At 42.2% G+C, this 17,718-nt stretch overlaps 2 protein-coding genes across 2 annotated transcripts; both read left to right on the forward strand.

The window, feature by feature from the left end:
* Window positions 1-2,199: 2,199 nt before the first annotated feature.
* On the forward strand, window positions 2,200-3,141 carry LOC146557016 (olfactory receptor 6C4-like). Its single transcript, XM_085249387.1, has one exon. It carries the CDS (start codon window positions 2,200-2,202, stop codon window positions 3,139-3,141), a length of 942 nt encoding a protein of 313 aa, XP_085105513.1.
* A 12,649-nt stretch (window positions 3,142-15,790) lies between these two features.
* LOC146557017 (olfactory receptor 11A1-like) lies at window positions 15,791-16,732 on the forward strand. The gene has a single exon (XM_085249343.1). The coding sequence runs from the start codon at window positions 15,791-15,793 to the stop codon at window positions 16,730-16,732; it is 942 nt and encodes a 313-aa protein (XP_085105469.1).
* Window positions 16,733-17,718: the final 986 nt, after the last annotated feature.

The following is a 17,718-nucleotide window of genomic DNA, read 5'->3' on the forward strand; positions in this document are numbered from 1 at the left end:
TCAAAAGGTCTGACATAGGTGAGCTGGTAAATGCAAATAACAGCATTCTCATCACTTATTTCTTCAATACAATATGCATGTCCTTCATTCATCCCTTTGTGGAACTTCAACGCACTTCTGCTCTCCCCCATATTCCATCTTCACAAGCATATCCTGTGCGGAGATTGAATAAAAATTAGTTGACATTAATTAATGGCACAAATAATCCAGTAAACAATTGCAGCACAGTTTAAAAAAAAAAAAAAAAAAAAAAAAAAAGAATCCTCTTTGAGCCATTACTTGTGTAAAGTATTTTCCCAAAAGACAAAGACACAGGCAACAGGTAATACTGAACTAAATGTAAAACCTCAATCTTTTTAATTTTTACCTAAACCGTGTGCACAAAACTCTGGAGGGATCTATGCTAACGTAGAACCCAGTCAGGACGTCAGCTACTGCTGTTTGCTCGTGTGTGGTTTTTTTTTTTTTATTTTTTATTTTATTATTATTTTTTTTTATGGGCGATCGTTTTCAGGCTTCAAGTAGCACCATTATACCAAAATTTCACATTCTAGACATTGTTTTAGGTGTATTTGACCAAAGGTTTGACTGAAAATTCACATGCAAGCTTTTTTTCAAGGCTGTGGTATTTGCCCGCAAACAATACCTTTCAGCTAGCTAAAACAGAATATTATGCTATCACCGAGCAACATGGCTAATACCTTTCACACAGCTTTGTCTCAACTCCAAAGAGCCACAGAAGTAAAAGCTCATAATAATAATAATTGAAACAATCTTTGAAAAAGTGACTTACCAAGCATGGCAAACAACTCAAATATGTAGAGCAAAATGTTCTGAAACAGCTTCACTTCAGCTTCGATTGGAGGCTATGGTGCTGGGGCGGAGTCTGAATTTACTCTGTTGGTGTCATAGCCCCTGTAGGAGTTCAGAGTTAAGAGGTCAAGAGTTAATGTTTCCATTGTAACACCTCCAGATTTGACAGAGAAACACTCATTTTTAACACTCGATTTTAACTACTATCATTTTACACCTCAGAGTTACATTGAAAGAATGTGACTCTACTTAGAGTAAAATTAACTCTACTTTTGCAAGAAGACTATTAACACCAAAACATTTAACACTTTTGAATTTGCTGTGAGAGCTTTATATGTTACTAACAGGGTTTAAAGTGGATTCTGAATTTCACTGGGAGCCAGTGAAGGGATGCAACAACAGGTGTAATATTTGAGTCGTGGTTTGATTCTTGGTGGTGTGTTCTGCACCAACATGTGACCAGTGGTGTTCTATACTGCAAATTTTGATATTGATCCAATATCAAGTAAATACAGGGAGGGCATTGGCAATACCAATAGAGATACCAATCCTTTTAACCTATAAATAAGCTTATATAGTGAAAAGGAGTGTTTAATGATTTATGAGAATTATCATCAACATGCAAGTTCTGAACAAATTTCAATGATGACTAAATCTCTGTGATCACTAAATCACAAAACACACCTTTCAGCTTTTCGTGTATTTTGAAACTGTATGTTATGGAGAGCTGGCATCTAAATGTGCCTGTCTCGATAGCACTTTGGGGCAAATTCTGTTGTTCAGATGTGCTCTAAGCTATAAATAAAGCAGACGTGACAACAGTGACTTGATGTTACTGATGAGGGGGCTGATGTACCGGCTGACTTCCTTTTAGAAATTGTGAGAGCCAAACATAAGAACCTTAAAGATAACTTGTTACTGTTTAGGCTACATTTGTTTTCTGTAAAGAAATGTAACCACAGTACATACTAACGGGGTTTGGCGGCGTAACCCAACGCTGAACGCTAGTCGTTGCACGTGCAAATCCGCAAAAGATGCAAAAATGCCCCCTCAAAAAAATTCTCATCCATTCATTCATATTATAAAATGAAACATATATGGCAAAACAATTTCTGTTGTATGTGTGAAAAAAGTGCAGAAATTGTATTTTCAAAAGTAAATGAAAAAAAAAAACAAGAAATGAAAGCATCCCTAGCTTGATGCACCACTTCAAGCTAACTGCGTAATGCCGTTAACCCAAAGCGTATATAAACCTCTGGTGACATACTCTTTGAGGGAGACAGTCGACAGACAGTCTTCTTTTTACTGTGACACTAATTTCTACAAATGTAATGTTCTCTTGTTGGAAGTGTGAAATGACACCTTAAAAAGGTAAACTATTTTATTATGGATAATGTGTCAGTGGTTACTGTTTTTACTCTCTCAGGTTTAAGTGGTATAGCAAACTACAAGATCACTATCTTTATTTTTACTTTACTGTGTTACTGTGTGATTTGGCTGGTAAATTTGACGATAATTGTGACAGTCATTGTGGATAAAAGCCTTCATGAACCCATGTACATCTTCCTCTGCAATCTGTGCTTCAATGGACTCTATGGGACTGCTGCATTTTATCCCAAGTTTCTCTATGATCTTCTGTCCACCACTCATGTCATCTCTTATGCAGGATGCCTTTTACAGGGTTTAATGGTGCACTCTTCAATTTGTACGGACTTCTCTCTTCTAGCTCTCATGGCCTATGACAGATACGTGGCTATATGTCGACCTCTTGTGTACCACTCTCTGATGACTACACAAAGAGTTTGTATTTTTGTATTTTTTGCTTGGATTACTCCCTTTTACCTGATATTAATGAGTACAATAACAACAGCAACATTGAGGTTATGTGGCTCACACATACCAAGAATTTACTGTATAAACTGGTTAATTTCTAATCTGGCTTGCTCTGCCTCTGTAGCTACAATTATTATTCCTGCTTTTAATTACACCTTTTATTTTGGTCATGCCGTTTTTGTTTTCTGGTCTTATGTACATTTGATCAAAACATGTCAGTCATCCAAAGAAAACTGGAACAAATTCATGCAGACATGTGTACCACATTTATTCTCTTTAGCAGTCGTTGTTGTGTCTTTTCTTTTTGATATGTTATACATGCGATTTGGCTCAAAGGAAATACCACAAAGTTTTGAGAATTTCATGGCAATGGAGATTCTCTTCATTCCACCAATTATTAATCCCCTCATGTATGGATTCAAACTGACACAAATTAGAAACAGAGTTTTGAATTTTATATGTGGTAAAAGTTCAGCTTTTATATTAAAGTCATGAGTGTGTCTGTTTATATTTGTACATATTTAATTCAAGAGAAATGTGAACTACATTGTTAATTAATAGACACTGTGACATATGCATATTATTTCTAGGTTGTCTTCATTAATTGAAATATAAGCATCAGACCTCCCTTTGGGTTTGAACATATAAACTAAACACATTTCCTGTACATTCATTTATTTACACTTTTTTCTTTTCTAATAAAATAATGAGTTTTATTTAGTTACATCTTACTTTGAAGTCCAGCTTCTTTTTCTGGTTGACTGAGATGTTTTCTTTCACCTATAGTTATACATACCTACCTTTGGTCCAGAATTGCATTGTCGGGTAATTACTGAAAATCTCAGCCACTAATTTATTTACTAAAATAATAGTGTTGTTTTTTTCTTTCAGTCTCTTTTTGAGCTTGATGGTTCACTTCACACCTGGGGTTCACTGTTCAGGGTTGCCACCACAACAGGCCCTTACAACTGTACAGGCCACAGATCAGTACATGTTCCTTACCTCAGCAACAGAGGTGAGAAACACAATCCATTCAGGCTTAATGACCCCAGCCACACTTGTGATGCTGCTGAAGCTCTGTCAAGTTAAAAAACTTCCTGAACTAGGCCTCTCCATACCTTAAGTCTGAAAATAGTCTTTTTCTTTACATATAAAATTAAGTAATAATTGGATTTATATAGCGCTTTCAAGGCACCCAAAGCGCTTTACAATTCCACTATTCATTCACTCTCACATTCACACACTGGTGGAGGCAAGCTACAGCCACAGCTCCCCTGGGGCAGACAGAAGTGAGGCTGCCATATCGCGCCATCGGCCCCTCTGGCCATCACCAGTAGTTAGTTGATCAATCATTTGTATGAATTGTGAAAAGGATTAATGAACTGGCACCAACAGTTGAAAGCAACTAACTGGAACCGAGTGTTATTGATTTTTAACCCAGTGAGTTGTCTTTATTAAAACAGAATGACACACTTTATTCGAGGAGTGTACAGACTTGCTTTAGCTTTTGAATTAAAATAAAAAGGCTAAATAGTATTAAACACCAAGATAAAAATCAATATAAAGCAGCTAAGCATACATTGTGGGGGTATTAAAACTAGAGATGGACCGATCCGATATTACGTATCGGTATCGGTCAGATACTGACATAAATGACTGGATCGGATATTGGAGGGAAATAAAAAAATATAATCCGATCCATTAAATATCAAAAAAGCACCTCACAAAACTTGCGACACACCGTAACTCGGCTCATAACTGTAGCACGTTGGAGCAGTGTGCTCACATGATAGAGCAGCTGTGTGTATTTGTAGCTGCCCTACCAAACCAGCATTTCATCTCCGAGGAAGTTATCCCAGAGAGAAGTAAAGCAAGTGTGTAAGTTCGTCTCTGAATGTTTGTAAAGCATTCCCACGTTAAGCTTAACAACCGATATATGGAGCGACTGCCTCTTCTCTCTCCCTCCCTCTCCTGCTGCTACTTCAATCACGAAACTGATTAATGATCAGCTTTTCTGTCGCGAGTCCGTCTGTCTTTGTTTTTGGCCCACTTTGCACCAGAAAGAGGAAACCAGCGGCTGAATAACAGCAGCACGTTTAAGCTTGATAAGCTGTTGTTAGAATTTATTTAATATTACTTTCTATACCAAGATCCTTTTCTACATAGCTGACAGCTGGTAACTGCGCAGGGGCGGATCTAGCAAAGTTTAGCCAGGGGGGCCAATACGGCATGAACAGGGAAAAGGGGGACACAAAGACATATTTTTCTTTCTTATTCTCATTTAAAATGTCTAGCTTTTAATAAATAATTATCTGAATCTTAAACCAAAGTTTTAATCTGATGTAAAATGTATAGAAGTCCATTACTGTATATAGTAACTGTTAAGTCTAATATACCCTAGTGAGCTAGTACTTTTTCCTTTGGGAAGACACCATCTGTGCAGTCTGCAAGTCTGCAAAGATGTTGAATCTATTTAATTATTCTTGAAAAGTAATTTAATTCTGTGCATTTTTTTTCACACTGCATCAAATTAAAGTTGATTACGTCGATTAAGCATCATGAGGGTGGGCCCCTTTTTTTTTTTTGCTGGGAGTTTGCAACCCTATTAGTTAGGTTGCTTAATATTTCTGCTAAGTACTCTGTAAAATACCAGAATAGGAAGGATGGAGTAGGTTTAAGTTTATTAGATTGATATTGCTGAACTATGAAATATTTTGGGTGCAGTGTATTTTTTACATACAGGTATAACAGAATAGATTTAGTGTTGTTGTTTATTTAAACGTGAGTATGAACTCATACAAAATGCAGCAAGATATTAATAAACAGTTTTATTGATTAAAAAACACTATATCGGATTCATATCGGTATCGGCAGATATCCAAATTTATGATATCGGTATCAGACATAAAGTGGTATCGTGCCATCTCTAATTAAAACCAAACATTATACTATTTATAGTATCAACTGAACCTTATCCTTGCAAACTACAAATATTGCTCACAAAGATTTAGACAGATTTGTGAACAATATTTGAGAGTAATTGGTCTTCTGTGCATGTAGAAAATGTTTCAGATCTTTGAGTTCAGCTCATAAGAAATGGGAGCAAAAACAAAAGTGTTGCATTTATATTTTTATTCAGTGTATAATGAATCTTGTCTTCTATTTACATTTCCCTTAAGACACCCAAAACACACTTCTGAAAACATTTTATTACAAATGATGGTACTGATGGAACCAGTCTTTACTTTCAGCTGGATGGGTGAACTGGGGCTGACCGAACCCCCAGCAGTGGAGCCTTCAGTGGCGTATCACCTTCACCCTAACCGCAGGGCAATTTCAGCTTCTTCTAGCATTTCTTTGCCCAACAAGATAGATCGCCTCATGGCATCTATTTATCAAAGGACGTACAAATATGTTGCACAGTCAGTATGCTCGCTTAATGCAGTCACACTGCTATCAGCATATCAGGCAGAAATTCTGGAAGACATGGGCCTTGACTCGGGTTCCCCGAACCCAGCCCTCTAGGATGAAATCTGCATGGTTAATGATCTCATTCTTCGCTCCTCCAGGGGAGCAGTCCAAGGGTGTGGCCGCGTTATGGGCCTTGCAGTCTCGGGTGAGAGAGCCTTGTGGCTAAACCTGTCAGGCCTAGGTGATGCTCAGAAGGCTGAGGTCATGGATGCAGCCTATGACCCAACCAAGGGTCTCTTTGGCCCAGCCCTGGAGAGAATGAGAGAAACAAGCACCCGCAGAAAGCAGGAGGGAGAAGTATTCAACCTCTGCTTACCCAGAAAACCTAACTCTCAGCCCCAGCAGGTGCCAAGAGCTGGCTTTGCAGCAACAGCAGCAACTGTGAGAGGGAGACAGAGTGGGGTCAGAATGCAGAGAGGAGCAGGAGGCCAGCAGGGTGCCCACCAGGCCAAGGTAGAGAACCTTGGGGCAAGCATTCCTTTGCAGCAGTTGCTGCAAAGAACAAGCCGTCACACCCCGGAGAGGGGAAAAAGAAGCGGTCAGCCTAGCACACCTGCAGCATTCTGTGTCACCCCTCTTTTCTTCCCCAAAGAGAAGGAAGGTTTTAGAAGGAGTAACCAAATCACTCCAAAGTTCAGGGTCTCCGGAAGTTTCCAGTTCACCAGGAGCACCCTCTCAGTCTCCTCCTGCAGTTCAGGGAGGACAGACTTGTGGACAAATGGCGCAGTGTCACCAAACACTTCTAAGCACTCTGTCTGTGTCACCAAGCACTGCCCAGAGTCATCAGACACTTCACTGTGGTTTGGGGGTAACAAAAGAAATAAAACGTGCATTTCTGCAGCCAGGCAGTTTGCCAAGGGCAGAATGTCCCCCAAGTTTCAAAATAAGGGACAGTGACGTCATCAGCGAGAAACCGGTGACCAGCATCGCGGAGCATGACGTCCGAGCGGCACTGAGGAGAGTGAACACAAGGAAAGCGGCGGGGCCAGACGGCATCACCGGCCGTCTGCTGCGCTGCTGTGCTGACCAGCTAGCAGGTGTTTTCACTTACATCTTCAACTAGTCCCTGGCGAAGTCTGTGGTCCCCACATGCTTCAAAAGATCCACCATCATCCCTGTGCCCAAGAACAGCAAACCCTCATCCCTGAACGATTACCGGCCAGTTGCACTGACCTCGGTAGTAATGAAGGTGTTTGAGAGGCTGCTGAAGAACATCATCTCCTCCTCCATCCCAGACACCACAGATCTGCTGCAGTTCGCCTACAGATCCAACAGATCCACAGAGGATGCCATCGCCCACGTCCTGCACACCACTCTCAGCCACGTGGACAAGAAACAGGGTAACTATGTGCGAATGCTGTTTGTTAATTACAGTTCAGCGTTTAACACAATAGTGCCCTGCAGACTGTTCACAAAGCTGAGGGATCTGGGACTTAACAGCCGTCTGTGTGCATGGGTGTTGGACTTCCTCACTGGCAGAACTCAGGTGGTGAGGGTGGGCAGGTGCTTCTCCAACAGCATCACCATCAACACAGGAGCACCTCAGGGATGTGTCCTCTCGCCACTGCTCTACTCCCTCTACACTTCAGACTGTGTGGCCACCCATGGCTCCAACACCATTGTGAAGTTTGCTGACGACACAGTGGTGTTGGGTGCCATCTCCAACAACGATGAGGCGGCCTACATGGATGAAGTGAAGAATCTGGCATCGTGGTGCCAGGACAACCACCTCCAGCTGAACGTCAGCAAGACCAAGGAGCTGGTGGTGGACTTCAGAAGGGGTCAGCACAGAGACTACAAGCCCATCATCATCAATGGAGCTCCAGTGGAGAGGGTGCAGTCCTTCAAGTATCTTGGTGTCCACATCTCCTCAGACCTGACATGGGCTGCCCACATTCAGGTCCAGACCAAAAAGGCTAGGCAGCGCCTGTATCACCTACGACAACTGAGGAAGTTCAGGGTCTCTCCAAAGATCCTCAGGATTTTCTATACAGGCGCTGTGGAGAGCATCCTCACACAGAACATGACATCGTGGTTTGGGAACAGCTGTGTGAAGGACCAAAAAGCTCTCCAGAGAGTGATCCGTACAGCAGAATGCTGCTGCAGGATTGCTCTCCCCCCGCTTCAGGACACCTACACCAGGAGATGCCGGACTAGAGCAGCGCAGATACTGAAGGACCCGTCCCATCCTGGCAACAAACTGTTCCAACTTCTGCAATCTGGTAGAAGGTTCCGCATCTTCCGGGCAAGGACAGAGAGACTCAAGAGGAGCTTCTATCCCCAAGCCATCCGTGCCCTAAACACACACACCCGCCCTCTCACATCATCTATAATTGACTGAGACAGGACTCTCTTCCAGACACTCTAAACCAAGGCACAATGTACATTTCAATTCCTTTAATTTTAAATATGTTTATATTGTCTATCCTGTAAAATAGTCAGATGTCTATTCATATTAATGTACAGAATTCACCTGCTTGCTGCTACTACTGCACATTCACCCAGTGTATATACTATATGTATGTGTGTGTGTATATATATATATATATATATATATATATATATATATATATATATATATATATGTTCTTCCTCTACACCCCCCCCAATTTTTGCACATGTCGAGGAGCGTGTCAGGCTACATTTCACTGTGTGTTATACTTGTATAACTATGCATGTGACAAATAAAGAACCTTGAACCTTGAAATAAAAACAAAAGAAAATCACTGCAATTTGTCTTTGTTCCCAGCGGGGGGAGCTCACGCTCTTCCCGAGGGGGAGAGCCCCAACTCCTTCCGGGAGACAGGGGTGACGTCACGCTACCGCGTCTTCAGAGGCCCACTCGCAGCGCGGCTGGAGCGGTGGCGCGCATGCGCAGTTCATCCCTGAGTCTTGTCAACCATTTCCCATGGTTACAGACTACAGTTTGCGGCAAAACCACCGAGATTTGGTGGAGTGTTGGCTTCTGTGGCCAGTCGTGATTCAGCCAATGTGCTGGAGGAGGAAATATCCTCCCTGTTACACAAACAGGCGATTGGAGCGGTTCCGAGCGAAGAAGCTCAGCAGGGCTTTTACTCCCGCTATTTCCTCATCCCGAAAAAGGACGGAACGTCGCTCCGTCCTATTCTGGATCTGCGTGTGTTAAACAAGCATTTGAGAAAGTACACGTTCAGAATGCTCACACACAAGACGCTTTGCCGCTCAATTCACACAGGCGATTGGTTTGTTACAATCGACCTATCAGACGCATATTTTCACATCGCCATTTATCAGGAAATATCTCAGGTTCGCTTATCAGAGCGTAGCATACGAGTTTCAAACTATCCCATTCAGGCTATCCTTAGCTCCAAGGGTGTTCAGCAAATGTGTGGAGGCAGTGCTGTCTCTGTTAAGGAACAGCGGCATCAGAATATTCTCTTACATAGAATATGTAATATGTAATGTAATATGCTCACGATCGCGCGAGCAGGCGATCAAAGACTCCGAGGTGGTAGTGAATCACCTCACGGAGCTTGGGTTCACAATCAACCTGGAAAAGAGCCACTTGGAACCCGCACAGTTTACAGAGTATGGGGCTCAGAATAGACTCCATCTCTTATCGGAGGATCGCATCCTTCACTCACTGTCTTTCCCGTTTTCAGCTGGGGAAAGTCGTGCAGTTCCGACTCTGTCTCCGCCTCCTTGGCCTCATGGCCTCGGTGATATCGGTGGTACATTTGGGGCTGCTTATGATGAGAGATTTTCAGCGGTGGGTCGCTTCTCTGCAGCTGTGCCCTCACCGACATCTCAGTTGTGGTGTAAAAATAACACAGCCGTGGATCGCGGCTCTCTGGCCTTGGAGGAGCCCGACAGCTCTCGCGGCGGGGGTACCGCTCGGGGCAGTATCATCCAGGGTGATGCTGACAACAGATGCATTCCTGTCAGGTTGGGGTGCAACTATGATGGGCAGAGCAGTGAATGGCGTTTGGTCACAGAGACTCGCTCTGAATCACATAAATGTGCTGGAGCTCCACGCGGTGCTCCTAGCCTTACGGCATTTTCTGCCGTATCTCCGGGGTCAACATGTTTTAGTGAAAACAGACAACTCCACTGTAGTTGCTTATATCAACCGCCAGGGCGGCACCCGTTCCCGGCAGCTACACAAGTTAGCCAGGGAAATAATTATGTGGAGCAGCACTCGGCTCCTCTCCCTTCGGGCAACTCACGTGCCAGGAATTCTGAACAGGGGGGCGGACCTCCTGTCCAGAGGAAATCCACTGTTCAGAGAATGGAGGCTTCACCCACAGGGGGTGGAGCAGATTTGGCAGAGATACGGCCGGGCTGCCGCAGATCTCTTCGCCTCGCGAGAAAACACACAGTGCCCTCTGTTTTTCTCCCTGCCAGACACACACGCGCCACTGGGTGTGAATGCGCTGGCCCATCCATGGCCGAAAACTCTGCTGTATGCTTTCCCTCCCCTCAGCCTGATCTCCCCAACACTGATCAGAGTGAGGGATTAGGGGCTGTCTCTGATTTTAATAGCTCCACGGTGGCCATCCAAACACTGGATAGCAGAAATCATCCAGCTTCTGGTGAACGAGCCATGGCCACTCCCCATCCGCAGGGACCTTCTGTCTCAGGCGCAGGGGGGAGATATACCATCCCCATCCAGACCAGGTTGCTCTCTGGGCCTGGCCCGTGAAAGGTGGACCACTGGTCCCTTTATGGGATCTGTCAGTCGTTTTAGACGCCCTCTCCCACCACCCCTTTGAGCCTATTGGGGCAGTGGGGTTGAAGTTTCTCTCTCTTAAAACCACTCTGCTGTTGGCTCTAACCACAGCCAAGCGAGTTAGTGAATTACAGGCTCTGTCTATTCACCCCTCTGGTCTACAGTTGGCCCCGGGACTCACTAAAGCACTCCTGAGGCCTAACCCAGCCTTTGTCCCTAAAGTGTTGGAAACCTCATACAGGTGCTCTACAGTAGAGCTCCTAGCTTTTCACCCCCTCCATTCTCTTCAGAGAGGGAGCAGAGGCTGAACACTTTGTGCCCTGTCCGGGCCTTGGGGACTTATGTTGACAGAACAGCTGGATTCAGGAAGTCGGATCAGCTGTTTGTTTCCTGGGCCTCCCCTCACAAGGGCAGGCCCGTATCACGCCAGAGGCTAGCTCATTGGATTGTAGAGGCCTTAGCTCTGGCTTATAGCTGTAAGGGCTTGCAGGCCCCCCCCGGGACTCCGAGCACACTCCACTAGGGGTGTGGCCACATCCTGGGCGTTGTTCAGAGGAGTATCAGTCCAGGATATTTGTGCGGCAGCAAGCTGGGCTACGCCGCACACGTTTGTCCGGTTTTATCGGCTGGATGTTGCACAGTCATTGTTACGGCTGCACAGCAGTCGTGTGGTGTATTGAAAAAAAGGATCCAAAATGCAGGTACCGGCTGGGGTGCGAGTGAGTGTTTATTTACAGCGGTGAGAAGGTGACAAAACAGGAAGAGCAGAGCGGGGAGTAAACAAACCTAAACTGGGAAAACTAAAGAACAAAACTTAAACCAGACACTCACGGGAGGAGGAGCGAAATGCACAAAGAGAGATGGCAGAGAGATGCAGAATGAATACCAGGTAACAGAATAATGCAGACTGACATGGAACTAAACAGACGACGCGACAGAGAGCACAGGAAAACACAGGGCTTAAATACACGGGGAGTAATCAGGGAATGGGCCACAGGAGGGAGACACAGCTGGGAGCAATAAGGCTAACGAGACAGGGGAGAGGTAAAACTGAACACACTGACATGAGACATGAACTTTCAGAATAAAACAGGAAACTAACAGACACAGAGAACCAGACAGGACACTGAACTTGACAGGCAGACTCATGAGCAGACACAATAACACCATGGACAGACAGAGGGAACACAGAGAAGTGGGAGCAGGCAGGCAAAGAACAGAAACCTAACAAATGGCAAAATCACAACAGAATACACACTCGGAATGAACAAAAGCATAAGGAAACACAAAACACTGAGTCCTCAGACTCAGGACCATGACAGTCATCCCTGGCTCAGACGGTGCTGAATTCGGGTGCCTCAGGTTCGACCTGAGATCCTGGAGTAGCACTGGAAAGTAGCTTCGGGAGCTGGCGCAATCCGGGAGTGGGCCATATCTCCCATAGTGAAACACCGAGCGAAGTTAGAAAAAGAACGTTGGGTTACTTAACGTAATCCCTGGTTCTTTGATAACAGAGTGAGGTGTTTCACCAACACATCCCTCCTTGCTTAGGCACGGAAAGAAATCTGCTTGGAATGAGTTAGGAGGAGCTGGTCGGCTGTGTTAGTATGAGGGGGCGGAGCCCTGAGCACGGCTCGACAGGTCTGTCATAGACAGACGTGGTGTCATTGGAGCTTCCGTAGTTGGTCACGCCGAGACGATTCCCATAGTGAAACACCTCACTCTGTTATCAAAGAACCAGGGATTACATTAAGTAACCCAACGTTTTGAAATGACAAATTTTTTCCTTAATTTAATATTGATAATAAAGCTTTCAAAACCTTCCTGGCCCTACGTGGAAAAAGTAATTGCCCCATATCTCCAAAAGTTGATTCTGTTCATCTGGACGTAACGTTTTGTGGGAGAAACGTTTCGTCACTCATCCAAGTGACTTCTTCAGTCTCAGCTGACTGCAGGTTTCCCCAAATCTTATAAACAGTAAATTTGCATAATGACCAGTGTTGGGACTAACGCGTTATTAAGTAACGCGTTACAGTAACTACGTTATTATTGTGGTAACGAGCACGGTAACTAGTTATTATGCCAAAATCAGGAACGCGTTAGTCGTTACTGGGATTTAGATAGGGTCGTTACTCGTTACTTCGTGTGGTGGCTATCGCGGAGCTTCCACAGATTCAGTAACATTACAAAGTGGTGGAGGCCAGCAGGTGGATGAAGGAAAAGGGACGCAGAAGGAAAAGAGACCCGAGGCGGCTGCCGGTCCAAGTGTGAACTGAACTTCAGGTAAGAAGTTATGACCTGCAGTCTCTCTGGGTCAGATATGAACCAAGTTTAGGTGGAGTTTATTTTCGTTATTCTGACTTTTTCCGTACTGCGTGCTAGCTAGCATGACAGAGTTTCTATACAGCTGGGTGGGTGCTATGAAGTTAATGATGCTGAACTTTATTTTGTTCATAAGTTATTAGAGTTGCCAACCGTCCCGTCTGGTATTCAGAGAAAATATTACGCGTTTCTTATTGAGGTGAAAAGGAACAGTTTGTCCCGTAATTCAGCTACAATGAAAAAGGCACAAAGCTGGAGTTATTCTGTGTCTTTGCTGCACAGCTGCCTCTTCTTCTTTCATTCTCCCCCCTCCCTCTCCCATTTCTACTTCAATCATGAAAACTGATCAATGATCAGCTGATCGGCTCTCTTGTTTGTTTATCGCCCACTTTGCGCCGAAAGAGGAAACCAGCGGATGTTGCGCTAAACAACAGCAGCACGTTTAAGCTTGATCAGCTGTTGTTAGAATTTATTTAATATTAATTTCTAGTATCAGCTGATGTTTGCTGGAGCCACAGCTGCAAAAAAGCTGCTGGTCATTATATCGGTTTGGTTATCTGGTGAGAGGGAAACATGAAGATGAAACCAGGAGATGTCCTTACTGAATCATCAGAGCTGAACAGGTGATGGAGAAACAGGTTTACCTTTTAGGTGACATGAATGAGTTGAAGGGAAGTTATGAACTGTTTCTGAGAGATAAATAACACCAGGATCCTTTTTTAGGTAGCTGACAGCTGGTAACTGTGCAGGTGCGGATCTAGCAAAGTTTTGCCAGGGGTCCAGGTAGGGCATTAACAGGGAGAGGGGGGCACAAAGAAATACTTTTCTTTCTTATTCTCATTTAAAATGTCTAGCTTTTAAAAAATAATTATCTGAATCTTACAACAAACAATTGATAGATTGATGCATATATACCATCAAAACAGTGTACATCACTGTCACAACAGTGTTTATTTTCATTCAAAGGCTTTATGATTTTTCCTATAATGGTGGGCCAGTCTCTAGTTAAAATGCTCGGGCCAATTTTCTGTCCCAGTCCAGCCCTGTATGCAGCTCATCTGCAGTCTGGTGTTACCAACATCTTCCTATTCAGAAGGCAGAATTTCCGAGTTCTGAGTACAATCGAAAGCACCACGACTGCAGTTTTTGTGTTGGATGTAAAAGGCGCACATGACGCTGTGACGTAGGCTAGAATCATGGCAGCAGTCAATGACAGTCCAGGCGTGGGATTTCTCTCGTGGAAATATGCACATTATCTTTTCCTTTCTATTGGTAGGTGGCACAGTGCACTTGTGGCAAGTAAGCAAGCTAGAAGACTGGCAAAGTTATGGAAGCAACACATTAACAAGAGAATTCTGAGTAAAACCAAAGTTACTTTCCCTGGTAACTAGTTACTTTGAAAGTAACGAGTAACTTGAAGTAACTGAGTTACTTTTGAGAGAAGTAACTAGTAATGTAACTAAGTTACTATTTTAAAGTAACTTACCCAACACTGATAATGACTGAAACCAGCCCACTGAAGGAACAATGGGCTGGGAGGTCAGTTCCTTAATCATAATTATTCAAATTCTCATGACCATTGATCAACAACCACTGACCAAAACCCACTGATCAATGGCCATGAGTACCATTCACAGAGAGTTGGGTACTGGCTGCAATCACAGCATTGTAAGATGGCGAAAAGGTACTGCCAAATCAAAAGAACAGTTCCCTCAAGGTGCTTTATTGTAAGGTAAAAACCCTACACTAAACTCAAACATTCAGATAACCCCCTATGAGCAAGCAGTTGGCGACAGTTGGAAGGAGAAACTTTTAACAGGAAGAAATGCCAAGAAAAGGCTCAGGGAGGGGTAGCCAACTGTTGTGACCGATTGGGGGTGATGGGAGTAAGACAAGTCAAAGACAAATAATAACGTTAATAATAACTAATGCATAACTGATTAATAAAGATAGGCTGATCATATTTAAGATTGAAACATTAATAATTGGTAGGACTTCGTAGAGTAGTCTTGTAGGAAGACAAGTTGGTGGTTTGGAGGAAGTAATCACTGACATTAACGCAGAAAAATCAATTGGCGAGACAGACTCTAAATAACTATCAATAGCATTGAAATAATAATTATATAATATGATTATATCATGAAATATAGTCTTTCAGTAATTTTATTCTCTAAAGGTAAAGATTTGTGAAGAAATCCATGAAGTCATTGCTAATTAATATTATGCTATGACTTTTTTGTCACCCTGGCTACAGTGCTGACAAGAAACCTAAGGTTGTTTTCTTTTTTTCTTAACTTCACTGGAAATATCTGCCGTAGTCCTTGGTTCAAGAGATCTTCAATTCCCACCTCTGTCAGAGCTTCAATAGCATTCAGCAGGAGGGCTGTGACACTGAGTCTGAGGACCTTAGACCCTAGGGTCCCCTAGGCTCATTAATTATTTCACTCAAGGAGTTAAAACAGCACTTACATCATGTTAACTATGCAACTGTTCCTGCCACAAACACTATATCAACCCTGGGTCCAAACCCTGCAAGGTATGTGCAAGACAGTCTTCTTTTCCCGTCTAACATTAATTTGTAAAAATTTAATTTACTTATGCAGGTCTGAAATGACACCTAGTAAGGTAAACTAATATTTTACTATGGATAATGTTTCAATAATTACTGTTTTTACTCTCTCAGGTTTAAGTGATATTGCAAACTACAGGGTCATTCTCTTTGTTCTCACTTTACTGTGTTACTGTGTGATTTGGCTGGTAAATGTGACGATAATTGTCACAGTCATTGTGGATAAAAAACTTCATGAACCCATGTACATCTTCCTCTGCAGTCTGTGTTTCAATGGACTCTATGGGACAGCTGCATTTTATCCCAAGTTTCTCTACGATCTTCTGTCCACCACTCATGTTATTTCTTATGCAGGATGCTTTTTGCAGGGTTTTGTATTGCACTCTTCAGTTGCTGCTGACTTCTCTCTCCTAGCTCTCATGGCCTATGACAGATACGTGGCTATATGCCGACCTCTTGTGTACCACTCTATAATGACTAAACAAAGAGTTTGTATCTTGATATTTTTTGCTTGGATTATTGCCTTTTATTTTCTGCTTATGAGCACAATAACAACAGCAATATTGAGGTTATGTGGCTCACACATACCAAAGATCTACTGTATAAACTGGTTAATTGCTAATCTAGCTTGCTCTGCCTCTGTAGCTAAAATTGTTATTCCTGCTTTTAGTTACACCTTTTGCTTTGGCAATGTCTGTTTTGTTTTCTGGTCTTATGTACATCTGATCAAAACATGTCAGTCATCCAAAGAAAACATGGGCAAATTCATGCAGACATGTGTACCACATTTATTCTCTTTAACAGTTGTTGTTGTGTCGTTGCTTTTTGATTTGTTATACATGCGATTTGGCTCAAAACAAATAGCACAAAGTGTTCAGAATTTTATGGCAATGGAGTTTCTCCTTATCCCACCAATCATGAATCCCCTCATGTATGGATTTAAATTAACAAAAATTAGAAAAAGAGTTTTGAATTTTATATGTGGTAAAAGTTCAGCTTTTAGATTTAAGTCATGAGTGTTTCTGCAGAGAGGGGGAAAAAACTGTTTATAATGTACATATGTAATTCAAGAGAAATGTGAACTGTATTGTTAATCAATAGAAAGTGTAACATGTACATAATCTTTCTAGTCTCGAGATATAGGATGCATTATTTAACTTGGAACACAAATAAAGGCAATTTAAAATAATATTTCGTGTTTTTCTTAGTTTGCATTTTAACGCTACTTTTATCTAAGTTTCTTAGTTAAAATCAGACTTCAAGTATTGTCACAACTGTGGCCTTCCACACATGAGTACCATACATTACATTTAGTTTCTTCAAATGTATCTAAAACTATATTCGTGAACAGTTTATTTCTTGTTATGCTTTTATCTTAAAAGATCTGAATCTCTGTGAGGAGATTCAGGAAACCATGAGCATACAAGACCAGATGTCCACCATCTATTACAGCAGTGTCAAAACTAGTTAACCAGTGGATTTATATGTTTATACATTTCTTATTAGTTTGCAAATGTTGCAAAAAAATTAAAAAATATATAAATTTGTTACATATATTGACTACAACCACTTTTATCATATAGACAACACTTTCTCAATAAGCATTTGCATCAGAGTGTTCATCTGGTTTTTCCACGTTTAATAAAAAAAAGTGAACATTTTTTAAATGTATTTATTTTTGTTTTGCAAATACAAAATCAATTTTCAATTTTATTTAAAACATTTAAATTAAATTTCTACTTTTGATTAACAGCAATATTTTGTTGCAACTAGTTTACCTGTATTTACCTATAATACCCTTAATCCAAAGTTGGTGTTTCACACTGTGTTAACAGTATTCAAATGTACGGTGAGGTTATTGTTGAAATTTTCAAGCAGTTAGTCAGTTCTTACTGCTTCTTTTCAGGGTTATATATATATATATATATATATATATAACCACAACGCATAAAACAGGCGCTTGTCCGTCTGTAGTGTGGTTATATTAAATATAAGAGAAAGA

Source organism: Mchenga conophoros, linkage group LG16 (genome assembly GCF_057382185.1).
Source record: "Mchenga conophoros isolate Kocher_MC1m ecotype Shallow Benthic linkage group LG16, M_conophoros_male_GT1.1, whole genome shotgun sequence".
Taxonomy (NCBI): Eukaryota; Metazoa; Chordata; class Actinopteri; order Cichliformes; family Cichlidae; genus Mchenga; species Mchenga conophoros.